The 19,834-nt window shown below is 37.9% G+C and overlaps 1 protein-coding gene across 1 annotated transcript in view; it reads right to left on the minus strand.

Annotated features, from left to right (window-relative positions):
- LOC149223099 (Transducin/WD40 repeat-like superfamily protein) overlaps window positions 1-19,834 on the minus strand; it is a 279,042-nt gene that overhangs the window by 86,430 nt on the left and 172,778 nt on the right. Inside the window, exon 6 of the mRNA XM_089385763.1 lies at window positions 11,875-11,966. Coding sequence (XP_089241889.1) covers window positions 11,875-11,966 — 92 coding nt within the window. The remainder of the gene's footprint in view (window positions 1-11,874; window positions 11,967-19,834) is intronic.

Below are 19,834 nucleotides of genomic sequence, written 5' to 3' on the forward strand. Positions count from 1 at the left end.
CATAGTTTTGATCTTCTATCACACCACAGATAATTCAGATCACTCCCAAAGCATCACCACAGATTCAGATTGCTTCACAGATTTGTATCTTTTTCAAAGTATCACCACAGGATACCACAGGTTCGAACTGCTCATAGAATATTATCACAGGTTCAGACTGTTCACACGTGTTAGCATATGTTTGAATCTACTTCTTTTCTTGGATTTGCATGCACAAAACTTTTCCTTCCTATGCTATGATTCCAGATTTAGCCCAACTAAGGGTTTCTTCACTAGTGCTCTTGTCTTCACCATAGCTCTGATACCATGTTGAGAAACCAAGTGTAGTGAGATTAGACTTGATTTCTCTATCATGACAATTACGGAGAATGTTCAATGATTTCTTATTACTTCTTAAGTGTTCTTCATCAAGCAATTATACAAATGTTCAGTGTTTTAAGAAAAACAAAGAGACAAGAGACATAAGAATTAGGCTCCAAACCAGGGAAAAACCCCACAAGGGGGAAAACCCAACAATCCTTCTCTTATAGAATTAGATCAAAATGAGATATCCAAGACCCAAGACCAAAACTATCACCCAAACATCAAGTCCAGCCATCCTCCAAGTTAACTCGAAGAATCAAAGTCAACACAGGTTAAAACTGGTCCAAATCTGATCTTCTTCTTGAAATTTCAATCCTCTTCTAATCAATGTCCTAAAATTTTGGGTCTGCACTAGAGGGACTGAAAATATGTCTGTAGCTTGCCTCAGAAACTCGTCCTCATTCATAGAAATTATCCTCCACATGAGCTAGATTCTTTCTCCTTTAATTCGACTCCTTTCCTCCTTTGCTAGTTCAGAAAAATGCTACTTTTATTGTGTTTGAGTGATCTACCAATAGGTTGAATTGTCTTCTATATATATATATATATATATATATCTATATATATATATATATATATATATATATATATATATCGAAGAGGTCGAGTAGGTGGCTCTTGGAGGCCCAGGCCTACCTATTCTCAACGAGGGCCGACTTTGACTATTTTGGTGGACTTTGACTCAAACAAAGATTCAAATTCCTTTTCTTGCAAAAGTACAAATGGGACTTGACTCAAATACATTTTATTTGACTCTTTTGACTCTGTAAGCATGAAGAACATGTTAATTTGGCAGCCCAGGGACAAATCCCCTCCTTGGATAACTTTACTCATTCCAAGAAGACCCTCCTTTCCCTTGGAAGAATTTAATTTGGTCAAGGAAAAATATATTTTTAATGTGAAATCCCACAAGTACACAAAAGTTCAAGCCGACATAAAGACAAAATTGGATCTCTAAAGCCACATATAAATACAAGTCAAGGCAACCTCATTTGGACATCATCATCAACACACATCTTCTCCTCTCTTCTCTTATGATTGGTTCGCACATGTCTAAAGCAGTGCAGCTGAGTTCAAACGTGCAAAGGTTCAAGAGCTAATCTAAAATTCTGTGTTGACATTTCTATTTGGGTGACCGTTGACCAAGTTTGACTTGGTATTTGACTTGCAAAAGTTCGATTTTTTGAAGTCAAGTTTTTCTATGGAGGAGCCAATATTTTCTAGGCACTTTTGATTGATGTTGACCATTGACTTTGACCTTTGAAATATGAATTTGGACCATATCAATTTTCTCTCTCCTTTGACCAAGTTTGACTAAATTTTTTGGGACTGTTTTGACTAAGATTTGACGAATTTGGAAGGCCAAATATTTTGACTATTGACCGAGCTCTTTTGGAGGAGTTTGACCATTGACTTGTCGATTGGTTAGGGCTTCTTTGACTACTGTTGACTGTGGCAGAATTGCAAACTTTGACTTGTTGACCAAATTTGACTTTGAAGCTCATCTATTAGATATTGGTTGGTAGATCTCTTGGATAGTCAAAGAATTGACTTTGACTCTTTTGTTGATGAATTGAATCATTGTATCTCTCTATTGAACATTTTATGACAATCTAATAAGAAGAAGAATTTGAAAGGGTTTTCCCCCTTGTGGGGTTTTTCCCTAGTCTTTGACCAAATCTTGTGTCTCTTATTGCTCTTGATTGTCTTCTATTGTACATTGCATTTATTGTTCTATCTACAATTGCTATTTATCATTGGAAGATTAAATTTTATTGCTAATTGAAGAAAAGATGGGGCTAGTTGACTGTACTAAAGCATAGAACATTGGAAAATTAACATGGTATCAGAGCCAAGGTGAAGACAAGCCCAACGAATCAAGAGACAAGAGCAATCATCTTTGTAAAAATTTAAAGGAGCCTAGTTGACTTGGTCAAGATGTCTACCTCTTATTTCAAGGACACTAGGAAATTGGGTGATTCATCTCACTTTGCTGCTTGGAAGATCATGTTAGAAATCATACTAGATCTACCACCACAGGTCTACATGGTGGGAAGGAGCACAAAAAGAACACTACACTATCATCAAAGAAGAAGAATATTCTAGAGAAAATGAGTCACAAGAAATCAAGGAAGAAGGAAACAACTCTCAAAACAAGCAAGGAGAAAGCCCGCCCCAACAAATCAACAGTTATGAGGATTTGAATACCGCAGAAAATAAATCTTCATTTAACAGCAAAGCAGATCTCCTAAACCAAACTTCTTCTCCGACTATTTTCAAAAGAACGAACACAATAGATCGCGAAGCTAAGACACCAATGTCCCAAGAACCAGAAGAGATGAAGGAGATGCAAGACAAAGGAAGTTGGAAGACCGTAGAGAAAAGAAAGAAAGCTACAACACCAATCTCGCCAAGAAAGACGAGGAGCCAGACAAGTAAAAATTAAGAAAATTGTAGGTCCGATAGACCAATTTGGTCTGAGTGGACGTTAACCATCATCATCATCATCATCATCATAGATGACAATGATATTTTGGAATTTGTGGAAGGAAAAGTAGATGAGCCTCCAGAGAATGCTCCTGCTACTACCAAGACAAAATATAATAAAGGAGAGCTCAAAGCCAAGAAAATTATTATTGATTCATTGAAAGATCATTTGCTTGCTTATGTTGGAAAATTGAAGAAGTCTAAGGACATCTATGATAAGTTGGTTGGGATGTATGAGGTCAACAATTTGAATCACATCCTCTCCTTGAAGAATCAACTCAAGGACATGAAGATGAACAAGGGAGAATTTGTGCAATCCTATGTCATGAGGATATCCCAACTAAGGGATCAAATGTAGACTGTCGGTGAGCCTATATCTGACAAAGAGTTGGTGTTGGTCATTGTTCAAGGTCTTCCTCCTTTCTGGGAAACCTTCATTACTACTATTAGCAATAATGATAAGTTCCAGACATTCAATGAGTTTGTTGGCAAGTGTACTCAAGAAGAAACCAAGATGATCTCCAGAGGGAGGATTCAAAAGCATGAAGAAGGAGAGCCCTCAGCATTTGTTGCACAAGGCAAGAAGAAAAAAGGAAGAGGGAGACCATCTGGTTCAAGAAAGCTTGCCCCTGAATCAAAGGACTCTAATAGAAGATTAAGGGATATTGAATGCTACAATTGTCACAATCATGGTCATTATGCTCGAGATTGACCGAAGAAGAGGGATGCTCCAAGGTTCAATTACAACAACAATCGTGGCTCCAACAACAATAGGTTTAGTGATAGAAGAAGATGAGATGATAGAAAAAGGAGAGATGATAGAAGAAGAAGAGATGCTCTTGACATCTATGAATAAGCCCATCATCCTCAAAAGAGGTCAAGGAACTTCATGTATGAAAACAATGTTGTTGCTTCACAATATGAATATATTCCTATCTTTGCCCTTCTCATTCCTCTCCTCCAGATTCTTGTGATAGCTAGTTGGTAGATAGTGGGGCTTCTAGACATTTCTCTAGGTATCAAGAAGTCCTATCAAATCTGGTTGAGAGGAAGACAAATCTAAAGATCATCCTCGAGGACAACTCTAATTATCCTATGAAGGGCTTTTGTTCTGTTAAATTTCATTTGGACTTTGGGGAATTCGTTCTTCTTCATGAAGTAGTGTATGTTTCAGGATTAAAGAAGAACTTGGTATCTATATCTGCCTCAAAAGACAAAGGGATGAGAGTTGCCTTCATAAAAGGAAAGGTCCTTACCTGGCCTATGGAATCTCACATGAGAGATGCTTTCCCCTTGGGATCTAGAATTGAAGAACTCTATACAGTCAATGGAAGGCCACTACAAGTATTGGTTCACGAATCCAATAATCAAAGTGAGCTACGGCACCGAAGACTGGCACACCTACATTATGAAGCCCTGCCTAAAGTTAGAAGATTGGTTTCCAGGATGCCTGATGTTCCATCTAGTCATGATGGTGTATGTTTGGCATGTGCTAGTGGAAAGAAGACAAGGGGACCATTCCCCTCCAGTAAAAGCAGGACTAATGATATTCTACAACTCATCCACTCTGACCTATGTGGACCCATGCTTGTGCACTCCCTTGGTGGCTACCTCTATTATATTATCTTTATTGATGATTTCTCCAAAAAAACATGGATATTTTATTTGAAGCATTTGACATGTTCAAGGACTTCAAAGTGTTGATAAAGAATCAGAAAAGGAAGAGAATCAAAGTTTTCAGGTCCGACAATGGTGGAGAATATACCTCAAATGAGTTCATTGACTTTTGCAAGGAGGTTGGAATTAAGAAAGAGACTATTGTACCATATAATCTCGAGCAAAATGGTGTGGCTGAAAGAAAGAACAAGTCTATCATGGAAGTTTCCTAAGACATGTTACATGATCAAAAGTTGTTGAAGTTCCTTTGGGGAGAAGTTACAAAAGCAGCGGTCTATGTTCAAAACAGGGTTCCTCATCAAGCCCTGGATAACAAAACTCCCGAAGAAGTGTTTACAGGTATAAAGCTCGATATTATTCATCAAAGGATATTTGGCTGCCCTGTGTATTTTCATGTGCCAAAGGACAAAAGGAACAAGCTGGAAGCCACCAGAAAGAAAGGTATCGATTTTAGCACGGATGTAACCTTTGATGAAGATGTTTCCCTGGGAAAAGCATGGGACCTTCCTTCGCCTCCTTCTGTTGAGAAGAAAGATGATGACATACACCTAGTAGAAGGTCCTTCAGTGTCGAAATCTGGGAAAGATATTGGTGATGATCCCATGGAGCCTATGGGCCCCTTGGATCCCCCTCCATGTGATCCCCTTGCCAAGAAGAGACCTCTTCGGCTTCGTGATACATTACAAGATGTTGAGAGACATGTTCCTGCCAAAGGAACCTTTAGAGAAAACAAGAAGCCATGTTGATACCAGGGATATGTTGTAGCTATGAGCTTCATCATATAGGTTGAACCAACCACTTTTGAAGAAACAGTGAAAGAGAAGGTTTGGAAGGATACCATGGCCGAAGAGTATGAGTCTATTATGAAGAATGATGTATGGGATGTTGTACCAAGACCTAAAGGAAAATATGTTGTGATCTCGAATTGGCTATACAAGATCAAGCATGGAGCTGATGGGAGCATTGAGAAGTATAAAGCAAGGTTCATGGCTAGAGGTTTCTCCCAGAAAGAAGGAGAAGACTATGATGACATATTTGCACCAATTGCCCAATACACTACTATTTGGTCTATCATTAGTCAAGGATGGACCCTTCACCAGATGGATGTGAGACTGCATTTCTTCATGGCATACCAAAGGAAGAAGTATATGTTGAGCAACCTCTGGGATTTGAATTGAAGGACATGAAAACTCATGTTTACAGGTTGAAGAAAGCTCTATATGGCTTGAAGCAAGCCCCCAGAGCCTAATATGTCCGCATTGATAGTTACTTGGTGAAGCTTGGATTCACAAGAAGCAATGTTGACCTGAACCTCTACTTCAAGAGGTGAGAGGTTTTGACCCTGGCTGAAGAAGCATATATATTGTGTCACTTGTCGTTATTTATTTTGATAAATGTCTGGATGAAAAGAACACACTAATAAGCTAACAAAGTGAAGGATCATAAGAAAACAAGAAAAAACATATCACAAGCAATTATCAAGCAGAGAAATTGCTTACATTAAAAGCCCTAGATTTCTCAACAATTTTTACTAGGGAAGCCTCCCTTGCATTAATTTCACCACTAAATAGTTCAAGAGAAGCCATTGAGGTGACAGTGGTAGCCAATCTCTTGTTGCCCTAAGACCTAGGTTGCTTAGTGAGGCTTTGCACTAGGCCTGCTAGATTTTGCAATAACAATCACTAGAGCACTTCACGGGCAATGAAGACCACTTCCTAATACATGAGGGCACAGAGACCAACCCCATTAGTATGGATGATGTTGAAAAATGTAACTAGTGTCAGTCTTCATAATTCCAATTCGAGTCAAGAAAAAGAAAAATTATTTATAAAAGAAAATTTGTACTGACTTATTAAAGCATAGATTTCATGCTTGGGTCAATGATCAATAGGTCAAGCTTCCATTGAAGGCCTTTAGGATCTCTGTTGAGTCAAAGTCAAATTCATTATGTAAGAAACCCTTCTTGGGTTCTTAAGTGTCAAAGAAAGAAATTATTTTGTCTTATCAAAAACCTCCTCCATCAAATCACCTTGCAAATTGACATTCTGCAAGTCGGCTCCCCCAGTTATTCATGTCGGCCTCAACTACAGACAAAAACAACTATATATACCTATTGAACTCGGCCCAATGAGAGAATGTTAAGAAGTTCGGATAACAATTGCAAAGAGCGAAGAAAGGGCTATTTGGATTATCTATAGGACAATAAAGAAGAGAAGCCATGACAAGGTCAATTCTTCATAAGGTAACTACAAGACAGACATTCTCTCTATTCCAAGGCCGAGACTCCTTGAAGAAACTACAAGACCGAAACTTGGTATAGCTACAAGACCAATCCAACTACAAGATTTATATTTGGTATAGGTACTAGACCGAGGACTTATATATGAGCACTGGACTAATGTGCGACTACAGGACTGAGGTTCCATGTACAAGACCGAGGTTCCATAAGATGACAGGACTAAGACTTCATATAACTATAGGACTAAAGGTTAAGATGACTACTATTGCAGGACCGAAGTATAAGAAAGCCGAGATGAACTACTTGTTATTAGCATATGAATAAATGGATCAACAGATGTGTGCTAGGCTGACTTGACAGATGGAAGGTATTCTTGGTCTAAGTGTCAAGGGTTTTGGTCTATGTCATTTTGAATTACTAGTGAAGAGTTTGTACATTGAAGTATCATTTCTTATAAGGTTTAGCATAAAAAAGCTTTAGGTTACTTTTATGTTCTTAGGATAGGCTTGAGCACTGTTAATATATACTCTTGTTTCTAATTCATGATATTTAGGGCTTGTAAGTAGGACAATGTCCCTAGAGCAAATGAAAGTTTGTAATCCGCTCAAGGCAATCAAAACCCTAGATAGACTTTATGTTATTGTACATGTATATTTTGTTTATACTTGTCAATAAGTATTGCAGGCGTAAAGACTAAATACACAAAGGTTATGGAGGAGACTTCAAAGGATAGACTTGAAGCATGAAAGAAGTTTTGTCGCAAAGAAATCCCTTTAAGGATTGATGCCCTACAAGGTTTGTTAAGGAACAACTCAAGGTATGTCTTAGACTATAAGCTTTGTTATAAAGTTCTCTTCATGTAAAAGGTACAATCATTCTTCTTTTGAAATTTCCTTTACATTACTAACATCGTTATGCCTAGGGTTCTGAATCATAAAGATTCTTGTTAGGGTAACTATTCATTAGATTAAATCTACCCTCATCATATTATCTTTTGCTACTTTGTTTATGAAACCCTAATCTTAGGGTTCACTATAAAGCCCTGAGCCTCTTGAGTCTTGAAGCTACGAGTGTGTTGATGAAACCCTAGTCTACTTAGTGTTTGTACAATAAAATTATATCCTTGCTTAGGATATGATTAATGTTGAAACCCTAGTCCTCTTAGGGTTGTTAATAAAGAACCAATGGTGAAAAGACTATTCTTGTAATATTTAGGGTTTTGGTATTGTTATGGAAAATCCTAGTCTTTTGGGGTTTGTTTTTATTGTCCTAGTAATAAACTAAAACCTTAGATCTTTTAAGTTAGGGTTTATTGCTATTGAATTGAAACCCTAGATTTTAGGGTGTGGTGAATTAGGGTTCATAGACAAAACCCTTGCAATAACTAAGAGGAGGTCCTAGGAATGAAACCATAGGTAGGTATTTTTCCACTCAATGAAAACCCTAGCCTGATTGAAATTATTGTGTATCTAACTTTGATGTATTGATGTCTGTTTCTAGGGTTTACCTAAGTATTGATGTAAGTTTCTAATATATGATGATGAAACCCTAGATATACATATGCTAACTTGAGTATTGATGTATCTAGGGTTTATAACAAAAGCCCTAGCAAGAAGTAAAAGTCTGGAATGTAAAAAGATATGTCTCTTGTTGATTATAAACCTAAATAGGTTTGGGAATTTAATGCTTCCATTGTAATGACATGATAAACATATTATAGCTGTCTTTTTGCTTGTGTACTTGTCTTTGGTTGTACTTGCTATTAAATTTTTGTAGGTACATAATCTTCAAAGATGATGAAGATGTTCATATAATAATAAGCATGATGATGGAAGTTATATGAATGATGATGATGAGATGACCTTGATGCCATAAGAAGGAATGCAACCATGAAAATTTCTTTGATGATATAGAAGAAGGAAATGGTTGATCTCCCTAACTTGAGAGGGAGGGCATATTATGACAGTGAATACCTTGAAGTAAGCAAGAGTACTACAGATGAATGTTCATGTTTCATGAAGTTAGAAGATATGAGGATGTATTTGGTGTTGCTGAAGAAATGAAAGAAGAAGAAAAGATTTCGACAAATTGGATATGGATAACTTGAAAGTAGCATCAGAATAATTAAGCACCCCAAAGGTTTGTGTTTACTTATATTTGAAAGTTTATTACTAATTGGGGTTTGTGTTTATATAGGAAAATCTCTCCATAAAAAGTTTGAACACTCTGAAAGCATGGTTGGACAAATGGATATATCTGATTTAGTTGATAGGGAGAGATGAAGCATCTTATGGCAAGATGCTTGGGAGGACATCTGGTCGACCTATGTGTTGATGTCTAGATCCTGAAGAGGGAGGGTGGCATTGGTCATGGAGCTCCGACCTTGGATACGCACCTAGATCCCTATGTTGGTGGTAGAGCTTAAAAGCTTGATGGTACCTAGAGTTGGCTAAAGCTTGAGTCCCCATAGTCCCACCCGGATAGAATACCCTGGTCAAGTAACTAGTCTATAGCACTGAGTGTGCTAGAACTCTTCGTAGTTCATATCATTTTGAGATCTTCCATGTACCTCTATGTATGTAATCATGAATACCTTCGTAGTTAAGAGGGAGTGTTGAAAAATGTAACCAGTGTCAGTCTTCATAATTTCTATTTGAGTCAAGAAAAAGAAAAATTATTTATAAAAGAAAATTTGTATTGACTTATTAAAGCATGGATTTCATGCTTGGGTCAATGATCAATAAGTCAAGAATTCATTTGAAGGCCTTTAGGATCTCTGTTGAGTCAAAGTCAAATTCATTATATAAGAAACCCTTCTTGGGTTCATAAGTGTCAAAGAAAGAAATTATTTCGTCTTATCAAAAACCTCCTCCATCAAGTCACCTTGCAAATTGACATTATGCAAGTCGGCTCCTCCAGTTATTCATGTTGGCCTCAACTACATACAAAAACAGCTATACATACCTTTTTGAACTCGGCTCAATAAGAGAATGTTAAGAAGCTCGGATAACAATTGCAGAGAGCAAAGAAAGGGCTATTCTGATTATCTACAAGACAATAAAGAAGAGAAGTTATTACAAGGTCAATTCTTCATAAGGTAACTACAGGACAGAGATTCTATCTATTACAGGGTCAAGACACCTTGAAGAAACTAAAGGACCGAAACTTGGTATGGCTACAGCACCGAGATTCTAGCAAGCTGCGGATTGATATTTGGTATAGCTACTGGACCGAGGACTTATATATGACTACAGGACTCATGTGTGACTACAGAACTGAGGTTCTATGTACATGATCGAGGTTCCATATGATGACAAGACTAACGCTTCATATAACTACAGGACTAAAGGTTAAGATGACTACTACTGCAGGACCGAAGTATAAGAAAGCCAAGATGAACTACTTGTTATTAGCATATGAAGAAATCGACCAACAGATGTATGCTAGGCTGACTTGATGGATGGAAGGTATTCTTGGTCTAGGTGTCAAGGGTCCTAGTCTATCTCATTTTGAATTACTAGTGAAGAGTTTGGACTGGGTTTTCCCCTAGAGAGGGTTTTTTCCTTGGTTGTGTGCCTATATCTTGTATTCCCTTTTTAATTGTGATCTTCATGGATTGGCATTAGTCTTAATGATAAGAACATAACAAATTGAAAGAAGATATAATAAGTAAAGCATCATAGGATAATGTCATAATAGAAGAGAAATCGAGTTAAATACATGATGCCCTAGATTTCTCAACAGATGAAAACCAAGAGGAGCATCAGGCCCAAAAAATTCCACCTGATGCAAGAGGATGGTCAGTGGGTCTAATGTTCTATGTTTCCTATGTATTTGGTTTTGTTAGTAGGAATGCTAGTACAAGGCTCCTCCATCCTTGCCTAGATGTCTTTCCTTTGTCGATCATTAAGATCTTTGGTTTCCCATATCAATTTATAGTTTTTTGGAAGTACAGCCCTTACTCTTTTGATATGAAGACTATGATAATCAACCACAGTTGTGGACCTAGTTTCCTAGGTGGTAGGCCACAACTCATATCGTTTATATTCTTTTTGTGCCATAATAATAGAAAATTAGCTAGCTTACGAGAAAAGGACATTGTAACAAGATCTTGATCAACAAATGAGCATATCTTTTAAAAGCAATCTCCACACATGTCAAACACCTTAAGACAAATGTTTACACAAACAAATCAAAGATCAGTACACTTGTGATTAAGCGGTTAAAATCCTCAGAGAGGGAAACAGTCTACCTTGACACCCTCAAACAGCATGGCTACTTGAGGCAATACATTAATGCAAGAAATGAATAAATTACATGAACATCTCTCACAATGAAGTGTTAAGCCATGGATCAAATTTCATCAATAGAAAGAGAAGTCGGATCACTTTTATGTCTCAAACATGATCGTGAACATCATATTAGTTAGTTATAAAAGCACACCAAAAAAACCCACTTTATCTAAATACACATGATACCAAGTTGATCTTAACTAACTCCTAAGTGCATATCGTAACACGTTTCCCTCTCCCTCTCTGCTTTCGTTCTTTCTTCTAGGTTATGACTACATAGTATGGACTTGGGCCCTTGCACTGTATGGTTTAACTGAGCTCCATTTTGTTTAACTTTGGAAAGGCTTAATTATGAAATATTGTACTACCTATGATAAAATGTAAACCACCAAACTGGTTCAACTGAGGCCAGACCTCAGGTGATACCTACACAATCTATAATTTTGCAACTAATCACAGTCAGTTGGGTGGTTAGAAGAGTACGATCAAGGGAGTAGTATGACGTATTGTTATCTCATATGGGGAGAAACAGGGGTCTTCAGCACTCATGTCATACTAGTAAAACTTACACCAAACCCCAGTTCATATGCTCTGTCATTGTATTGCCCATGAGTGATCTTTTGGTTAATATGACAATATTTTTTCACCCAAACAACAACAAATAAAAATATATTGGAGAAAAAAGAGAGCTTATCTTTTTTCTGGAGACAGATCATTGAAATCACGTGAATATTCTAGTGAAGCACTAATCAATCATAGAAATCACATATAAATAGTCGAGTAGTGCAGCTAGCTACTAAGCTTCTTACTTCTTACCTCAAAGTTTCAATGTGAGTCAAACACCACAAGCTCTTATTTGAAGCTCCAAAAAATCCTATTCGTGCAATTGATGTTCCAACATTCATCACCTACAAACCAAGCAAATTATGCACGCTCAGTGTAAACAGAATCATTGACCACCAAAAATGCTGACACCTTTAATTTTGTGGGATTAGCAGATCTCCGATCTCAAGAGGATGCAAAAGTTGAAGTTCATCTAAGTTCCCAAAACAAGTAAAATTTGCAGAAAAAAGAAAAGGAAGATGAGTGAGCTTTAGAATAAGAAACACTAACCAAAACAAGTAAAATTTGCAGAAAAAAAGAAAAGGAAGATGAGTGAGCTTTAGAATAAGAAACACTAAGCATAAAAAGGAGAAGATAAAGAACTTGGCAGATACTTAAAAATTTAATTTTTGGGCTTGAACCTTAAAATCAAAAATGGTATTTTCTTAGATCCTTATTATTCCGGGAAAAAAATGGTGGGACATTCAAACTGGCCATTTATTAACAAAAGGAGGAAAACAAGTTTAGACACCATTCTCTTATAAAGGGGATAAACTCTGAAAAAGGTCAATTTCTAAAGACATGGGATCAACGTTCTCTTCAAAAGGAAAGAACTTAACCAAAGGTCAGAATAAAGAATCATGGTCTTAGTTCTTAAATAATACACAGGTGAAAAAGAAACAACTACTATCATAACTATCTAAACATGGGACAAGAGATCAAGTAGAAACAGTTCTCCTGCATTTCTTGGAGCACTAAAGAGAATGAGAAAGAAAGCAAAATGTCCTTCACATATCTGTAATTACTGCAATATTAATCCTAAGAAGTCTCCTTAGAAAACCAAGATTTTTCTTTCACAAATTCATAGGAATGACTTAATATAGAGTTAGTGTTTTTGTGAATTTGTATTTTATCAAAATAGGGCAATTGTTTGGTGCCCATCTCTTTGCACACTGCACTCGCTTGAAACATACAGAAAACACCTATTATTAGTTAGTACTAGGAATAAGAGAATCACTCCTATTCGCTCTTAAGATAGCATAGTATTGACAAGCATATAGAAAAGACTTGGATAGTATGTAATGTAAATTTTAAGACATTAATAAATGTGGCATATGGCATCTAGGAGTAACTTCTGTAACTTTCTTCTCAATTTGAACCCATCCATTCACCAAAAAGACATTTGAGGGTTCCTTCAGAAAATATTTTTAAATGTTCAGAACTTCTAAAATAAAAATGGTTTGATGATAGTGGCTGGCATGAAAAAGCATAGGATAGATAAGGGTCTTGGATAATGAAAATACTATAATTTCCTACAGCATTACATCAGTTATAGTTGAAAGGACCTATTATCTTTCAACTTTCATCACAAGCAGAATTCAAGGATGATGATTGTACAATATTTAACAACCCATAGCAATTATAAACTACACATCAGGGTTAAAGTAAGCAGAATCACCAGTAGTTACATGATGTGTTATAAATGAAACTATAGACAAAGAACATTCTTCTAAAGCACAAGTTTGCATTGTTTGCATCTGCTTACATGTAAAAATAAATGTCTCTATGGCCATTACCATCATCTGCACAGTGACTCCCGCAGATCCTTTTGAGGACTTCTATACAATACAAGAACCAAAGATGTTTAGCATCATTCCTTTGTGAGATGATCCACTTATAGAAGCCTACTCTTAGTGGCAGATTTTACCATATTGCCAGTACTAGGGTTATTACCTCATACTTTCATCCTCTAGATGGTTCCAAACAAAAGAGGCCATGAGAACAATCTCCTTTACAAGGTCAGCCAAGCAGCACAGACTCTGTAAGCCCAACGGTTGGAGAGAACGAATCTGATCACCTGATCCTTTGCAATCTTGGATACTAGAAGAGCTGCAGGCAGTAGGATGACAGCATTCTTGGTTTCGGGTTTCTCTTTGCTTGTTGACCATCTTGTACTCCTGGATTCTTAATGCTTAGTCCTATTCCTTTATAGCCCTTTTTCATCTCCTATTGCTCTTCTTGCTTATTCTAAGAGCTGTTTTCGCATTCCCGATATATCCTCTTTCCTTTGTACCGAATTGCTTTTGAAGATGCCTTAGCATTCCCAATGCTCACTTTATCTTGTATTTGTAGCTTTTACATCTCATTGGCCGACTTTGGCCACTTTTTGGCATTATTAGTTAAATATAATTACAATTATTGATATAGGTCTATAGTCAGGTGGTAACAAGTACAAGAAGATATTTCCTTTAACGTAAGGTCAATTAATTATGGTTTGATTCTCATTATAAGCACTCACCATAGTAAATGAAGGCTTCAACAAGGCCACATGACTCAAATAACACATGATTCACTATCACACTAATCCTAGCATTGGAAGGCCGTAATTGGGAGCATTGGTACTGTTACAACAAAATATAGCACCTAGTGCGAAGCCTCACCAAGTGACCTAGACAATGCGCAACACACGAGAGTGTCACCACTATCACCTCAGCAACTACTCCCCTTGTTGAGAAACCTAGAACAACTAGATTAGGGTGATTTCTCTTTACTTTGATAATTGCTTGTGATGTTCTTTACTTCAACTTGCAGTATTTATAATTAGCTTCTTCTTCTTTGATTATTATAGTGCCCGTATCATCAAACAGCTACCAAACTATGAAGATCAATAAAACAAGAGGACACAAGATATACTCTGCTAGTTAGGGCCAAAACCTCTCCTAGAGAGGAAAACCCGCAAGAACTCTTCTCTTCTTATAGAATCTTCAAATGACCAATTCCAATACCTATTAGACCCGAGACAAAGACCCCTCCAAGACCAAGTCAATCTTCCTTTTAGATGAGCTTTCTTTCCACAAAGTCGATGCTGGTCAAACAACGTCAATCTTCAAATTTTAGCTTCTATTTCAGAATGGGCTACTGTTTCAGATTTGCAACTTTTCGGCCCTCCTACAAGCTCCATAGTTCTAAAACCAGGACATTCTGACTCGGATTCGGCCTAGTAGACCGAGCCAAACCCCTGCCCGTGTCGGCTCGACCAATAAACCAGTCTGGCAGCCAGTCCATTACCAAACCAGTTGAGTTCGGTAACGGACCGGTCAGCCTGGGTGGTAGGAAAAAAGGGTGGCGAGGCAGACTCCAGGGTGGGTTTTTTTTTCGATTTTTTTTCCCTGATGCCTCTACCCCTCTCCCAAGCCTATAAAAGTAACCCAACCCCCCCCCCACATTTCCTCACAACTATCTCATTGCATTTGCGTGAGCATTTGTGAGGAGTTTGTGAAGAGTTGGAGTTGGTTTTTGGAGTAGCAGTGAGGAGGTTCTTGGGCAACCATTGGAGCATCATTGAGGAGTTGGTTTTTGGAGCAGCATTGATCCATCCTCAGATTGAGTAGTGGAGACTCAACCAACAAAGTTTGGCCATGATGAGGATAATGGTGTTGATTTTGACTTGGAGATGGATGCATTAAAGACTGTTCAGTTAAATGCAGATCCATTAGTACCAACCCCAAGTCCCCCAGCTGTAGGCACTTCCTCTACTCAGCCACAATGCAAGCACATAGCTCGTCTATCTTAGCATGCAGAGAGTGCTAGTGCTACTACTTCTACAATTACAGTTGGAGATCTTGATGAAGAGGAGGAGCCATGGGTTCCCCCATCTAACTCTAATTCAGAGTCTGAGCCAGATTATGTTGCCTTGTCTAGCAGTAGTGACTAGTGATGTTTTGTTGTAGAGGCCATTTAGAGCCTCCTTGGTTATGTGTTTTTGTTCTAATCTCTATATATTACATGTATTGGACAGTGCATTGGGTGCCATTTTGATATAATCACTGTTTTGAAAAATGGTTGTCTCGAAACCGACTTCGCCGAGTTGGTCCGAGTCATGCCCCCACCGGGTCGACTCGGCCTTCGAACCAGAACGGTCGGCCGGGTTATTACTGAGCTGGCCGAGTTGTCTAACAACTTGGCTAGCTCGGTAATAACTCGGCCAGCTCAACCGAGTTCGAGCCTACTCAGCCGGCTTGGTGACAGCCGCCCGAAAAAGCCAGAACAACGATTTTTTTTTTGAAAAATGCTTTTTGTCCCAAACCCATTTCTAATTTGCCTTTAGATTCTTTGGGGTCCATTCCCCTCTCCTAAACCCTATAAAACCCACCAAACCCCTCTCATTTCCTCACAGCCATCTCATTACATTTGAGTGGGAGTTTATGAGGAGTTGTGGAGTTTGTTTTTGGAGCAGTAGTGAGGAGTCTTGGGCAAGCATTGTAGCAGGAGTGAAGAGCTTCTTGAGCAGCCATTTGGAGCAGCATTGAGGAGTTGGTTTCTTGGAGCAACCTTAAGGAGGCGGTTTGTGCCTAAAGGTAATTTTTTTCACTTGTAAAAATCTGTTTTTGTTTATTAATTTTTGTGTGCAAATCTGGAAATTGAAAAGAGTGTTTTTTGTGAAAGAAATGAACATTGAAGCAATCCTTTTTTTTGTTTTCATTTTCAATTTTTTTGCTTTCATTTCCAAGTCAAAAAATCGCACCTAGAGTGAAAGATGTTGCTTGGGCATATGTTGAAATGGTTGATAGTCAAATGCATTGCAAATTTTGCCATAGAAAAATTAAGTAAGGTCCTAGGGGCATTAATAGGTTGAAACAACACTTGGTGGGGATTAGAGGCCAAATTACTCCATGTAAATCAGATGAAATTGGGGAGATTAGGAAGGAATTGTTAGCCAACTTTGAGAAGTTTAAAGAAGAAAAGGCTAGGCAAAAAGAGTTAGAGGCTGAAATTGGGAGGAAGAGAAGTATACAAAAAATGCTGGCTACCAACCCCCATTTTGATTTTGAGGGTTCTTCCTCTATCCCTTGTACTGATTCATCCAACCCCTTCCGATATGTTCCTCCCTCTTTGGAGTCTATTCAAGAAAAGAGTAAGGGTGAAATGAAAATGAAGGGTGATATGAATATTAAAAGTTATTTCACTGTCACACCCTCCTCTCCATCAGATGCACATGGTCCTCAAGCTAGTAGAACTTTGCAGCCCACTTTAGATGACCATTTTAAGAAAGAATTGAGGGAGACTGCTTGTGATTACATATGTAGATGGTGGTATGATGCTAATATCCCCTTCAATGCTTCCTGTTCACCATATTATGAGCCTATGTTTGATGCCATACATGTTGCTGGAAAAGGCTTCAAAGGCCTTACTATGCATGAGATAAGGGGGTATCGTTTGCAGAAATAAATTGCCTCCATTAATGAGTATTTGAAAGATTTCAATGACTTATGGGCAAGAATAGGATGTATGATCATGTCAGATGGATGGACTGATCAAAGGAACTGTACCATCATAAACTTTCTTATCTTCAGCCCACGGGGAACCATGTTTCTAAAATCAGTTGATGCATCTGATAAGGTAAAAGATGGACAATTGTTGTTTCAGCTATTGGATGAGGTTGTTGAGGAGGTGGGGATGGCTAATGTTGTTCAAGTCATCACAGATAATGCCTCTAACTATGTTCCTGTTGGTAAACTGTTAGAGGAAAAACACAGAACCATCTTTTGGACCCCATGAACTCCACATTGCATAGACCTCATGCTTGAGGATATTGGCAAATTAGAATGGGTCAAAAACATTGTAGATCATGCCAAAAGAATAACAAAATTTATCTACAATCATTCATGGACTTTGAGCCTTATGACGAGACACACAGGGGACACGGATATTATTAGGCCTGCCATCACTAGATTTGCTACTCATTTTTTGACATTGCAATATATGTTTTCACAACATAGAAACTTGCAAAAGATATTTTCTAGTGAAGAATGGAATCAAAGCCAGTGGTCTCACAAACAGGAAGGCAAAGAATTGAAAAAGAAAGTTAACGAAGAAATATTTTGGAGAAAGGCAACAGAGATTGTGAAGCTTGTTGAGCCACTAGTTAAGGTGTTGTGGTTGGTGGATGGGGAAAGATTGGCTATGGGCTTCATTTATGAGGCTATGGATCAAGCAAAGGAGCAAATAAAGAGGGCATACAAGGATAAAGTGGCTAAGTATGGGCCCATTTGGACAATCATTGATGAAAGATGGAACAATCAACTCCATCGCCCTATACATGCAGCTGGGTATTTTTTGAACCCACGGTATCATTATAAAGCTAAGGCGACAGGAGCTTTGAAGGGGGAGGTTAGAGATGGATTGATTGACTGCATTGATCGCATGATCCCATTGGAGTGTGATCAGCTGGAGATACACTGACAGGTCACAACCTTCAGCAATGCCTTAGGTACCTTTGGGAAGAACCTAGCAAAGATTGCAAGGGAAGCAGATGAGCCAGGTAAACAAAAATTTCAATTTTCAAATTCTTAATACTTATTTTGTTAAATCGTTTATAATTTGAAAGTTGGATATAATTTGTAATTTTGTTGAGCTAACTCATTACGCTCCTATGTTTTTTGCAGCACAATGGTGGGAGGCTTTTGGTAGCCATTGTCCTAAATTGCAAAAGTTTGCAATTCTTATTTTGAGTCAAACTTGCAGTGCTACTAGGTGTGAGCGCAATTGGTCTGACTTTGAGAAGATTCACACAAAGAAGAGAAATCGTTTGGATCAAAAACGGTTAAATGATCTAGTCTATGTCCAATACAACCTCTGGCTCAGACACAACCAATTGCTAAACAAAAGACCTGATTTAGAGCCCATTGTGTTGGAAGACATTATCAACATCAGATTGGGTAGTGGAGTGTAATCCAGCAGAGTTTGATTCTGATGAGGATCTTGATTATGATTTATAGGCAATTGCATCACTCGAACAGGATGTTCAGTTGAATGCAGATCCTGATCCACTTGTACCAACCTCAAGGCCAGCCCCAAGTCTTCCAGTTGCAGGCGCTTCCTCTGCTCAGCCATGACAAAAGCGCATATCTCGTCTATCTCAACTTGCAATTGTTGCACAGCATGCTAGTGCTACCACTTCTACAGTTGTTATTGGAGATGATGATGAGGAGGAGCCATGGGCTGGCCTATCTAACTCTGATCCATAGGTTGAGCCAGATGATCTTGGCTCCTCTAGCAGTAGCCAATAGTACTGGTCACAGTTTACTTTTGTTGTAGAGGCCATTTCTAGCCTCCTTGGTTATGTGTTTTTGTTTTGATATCTATATCATCATCATGTATGTATTGGACAGTGCACTGTGTGCCATTTCGATATAATGGATACATTCATGAGCCTACTTTGATCATATGTTGTCTTCTATCTATATTCTAATGTTGTGTGTTTGGAAACATGAATGAAAATCTTTAAAATTATGTTTTTTATTAAAAAAAAATTATTTAATGTATTTTTTACAATGACCAAGTCATTGAAATCGAGCCGATCGAGTCGATACCAAGTCGAAGTCGGAGTCAGAGTTTTAAAACATTGGATATAATAGATATATTCATGAGCATACTTTGATCATATGTTGTCTTCTCTCTATATTCTAATGCTTTGAGTTTGGAAATATGAATGAAAATCTTTTAAAATATGTTTTTTCATAAAAAAAAAAATATTTAATGTTTTTTTACAAAGACCGAGTCATTGAAATCAACCAGGCCGAGTTGATACTGAATTGAAGTCGACCCTTGGCCGATTCCGAGTCCGAGTTTTAAAATTATGCCTGCAGCACCTGTAATTTCCGCACATGTGGGTGATAGAGGGTAAATTAGACCTTCTCTATCCTTCACTTAGGGTGCTTCTTCTTCTTTGATAACTCGGCTTGTAAACTTGATCTTTTGAACCCAAAATTCAATCTTTTATGATGATTGTAATTTACTCCTTGCTGCAACAAAGTTGGCCCTAATTTCTTCGCACATGTGAGCGAGTTTGACCGAAAACTTTCAGATTTGTGATTCTTCTTGTTATCTCCTTGTCTTCTCTTGTTCTTCGCTCCTTCTTCCTTGCTTGATCAAACTTCTTGATGATGTATCA

Source organism: Pinus tabuliformis, chromosome Q (genome assembly GCF_031772625.1).
Source record: "Pinus tabuliformis cultivar Carrire ecotype Pingquan chromosome Q, CPIR1, whole genome shotgun sequence".
Classification (NCBI taxonomy): Eukaryota; Viridiplantae; Streptophyta; class Pinopsida; order Pinales; family Pinaceae; genus Pinus; species Pinus tabuliformis.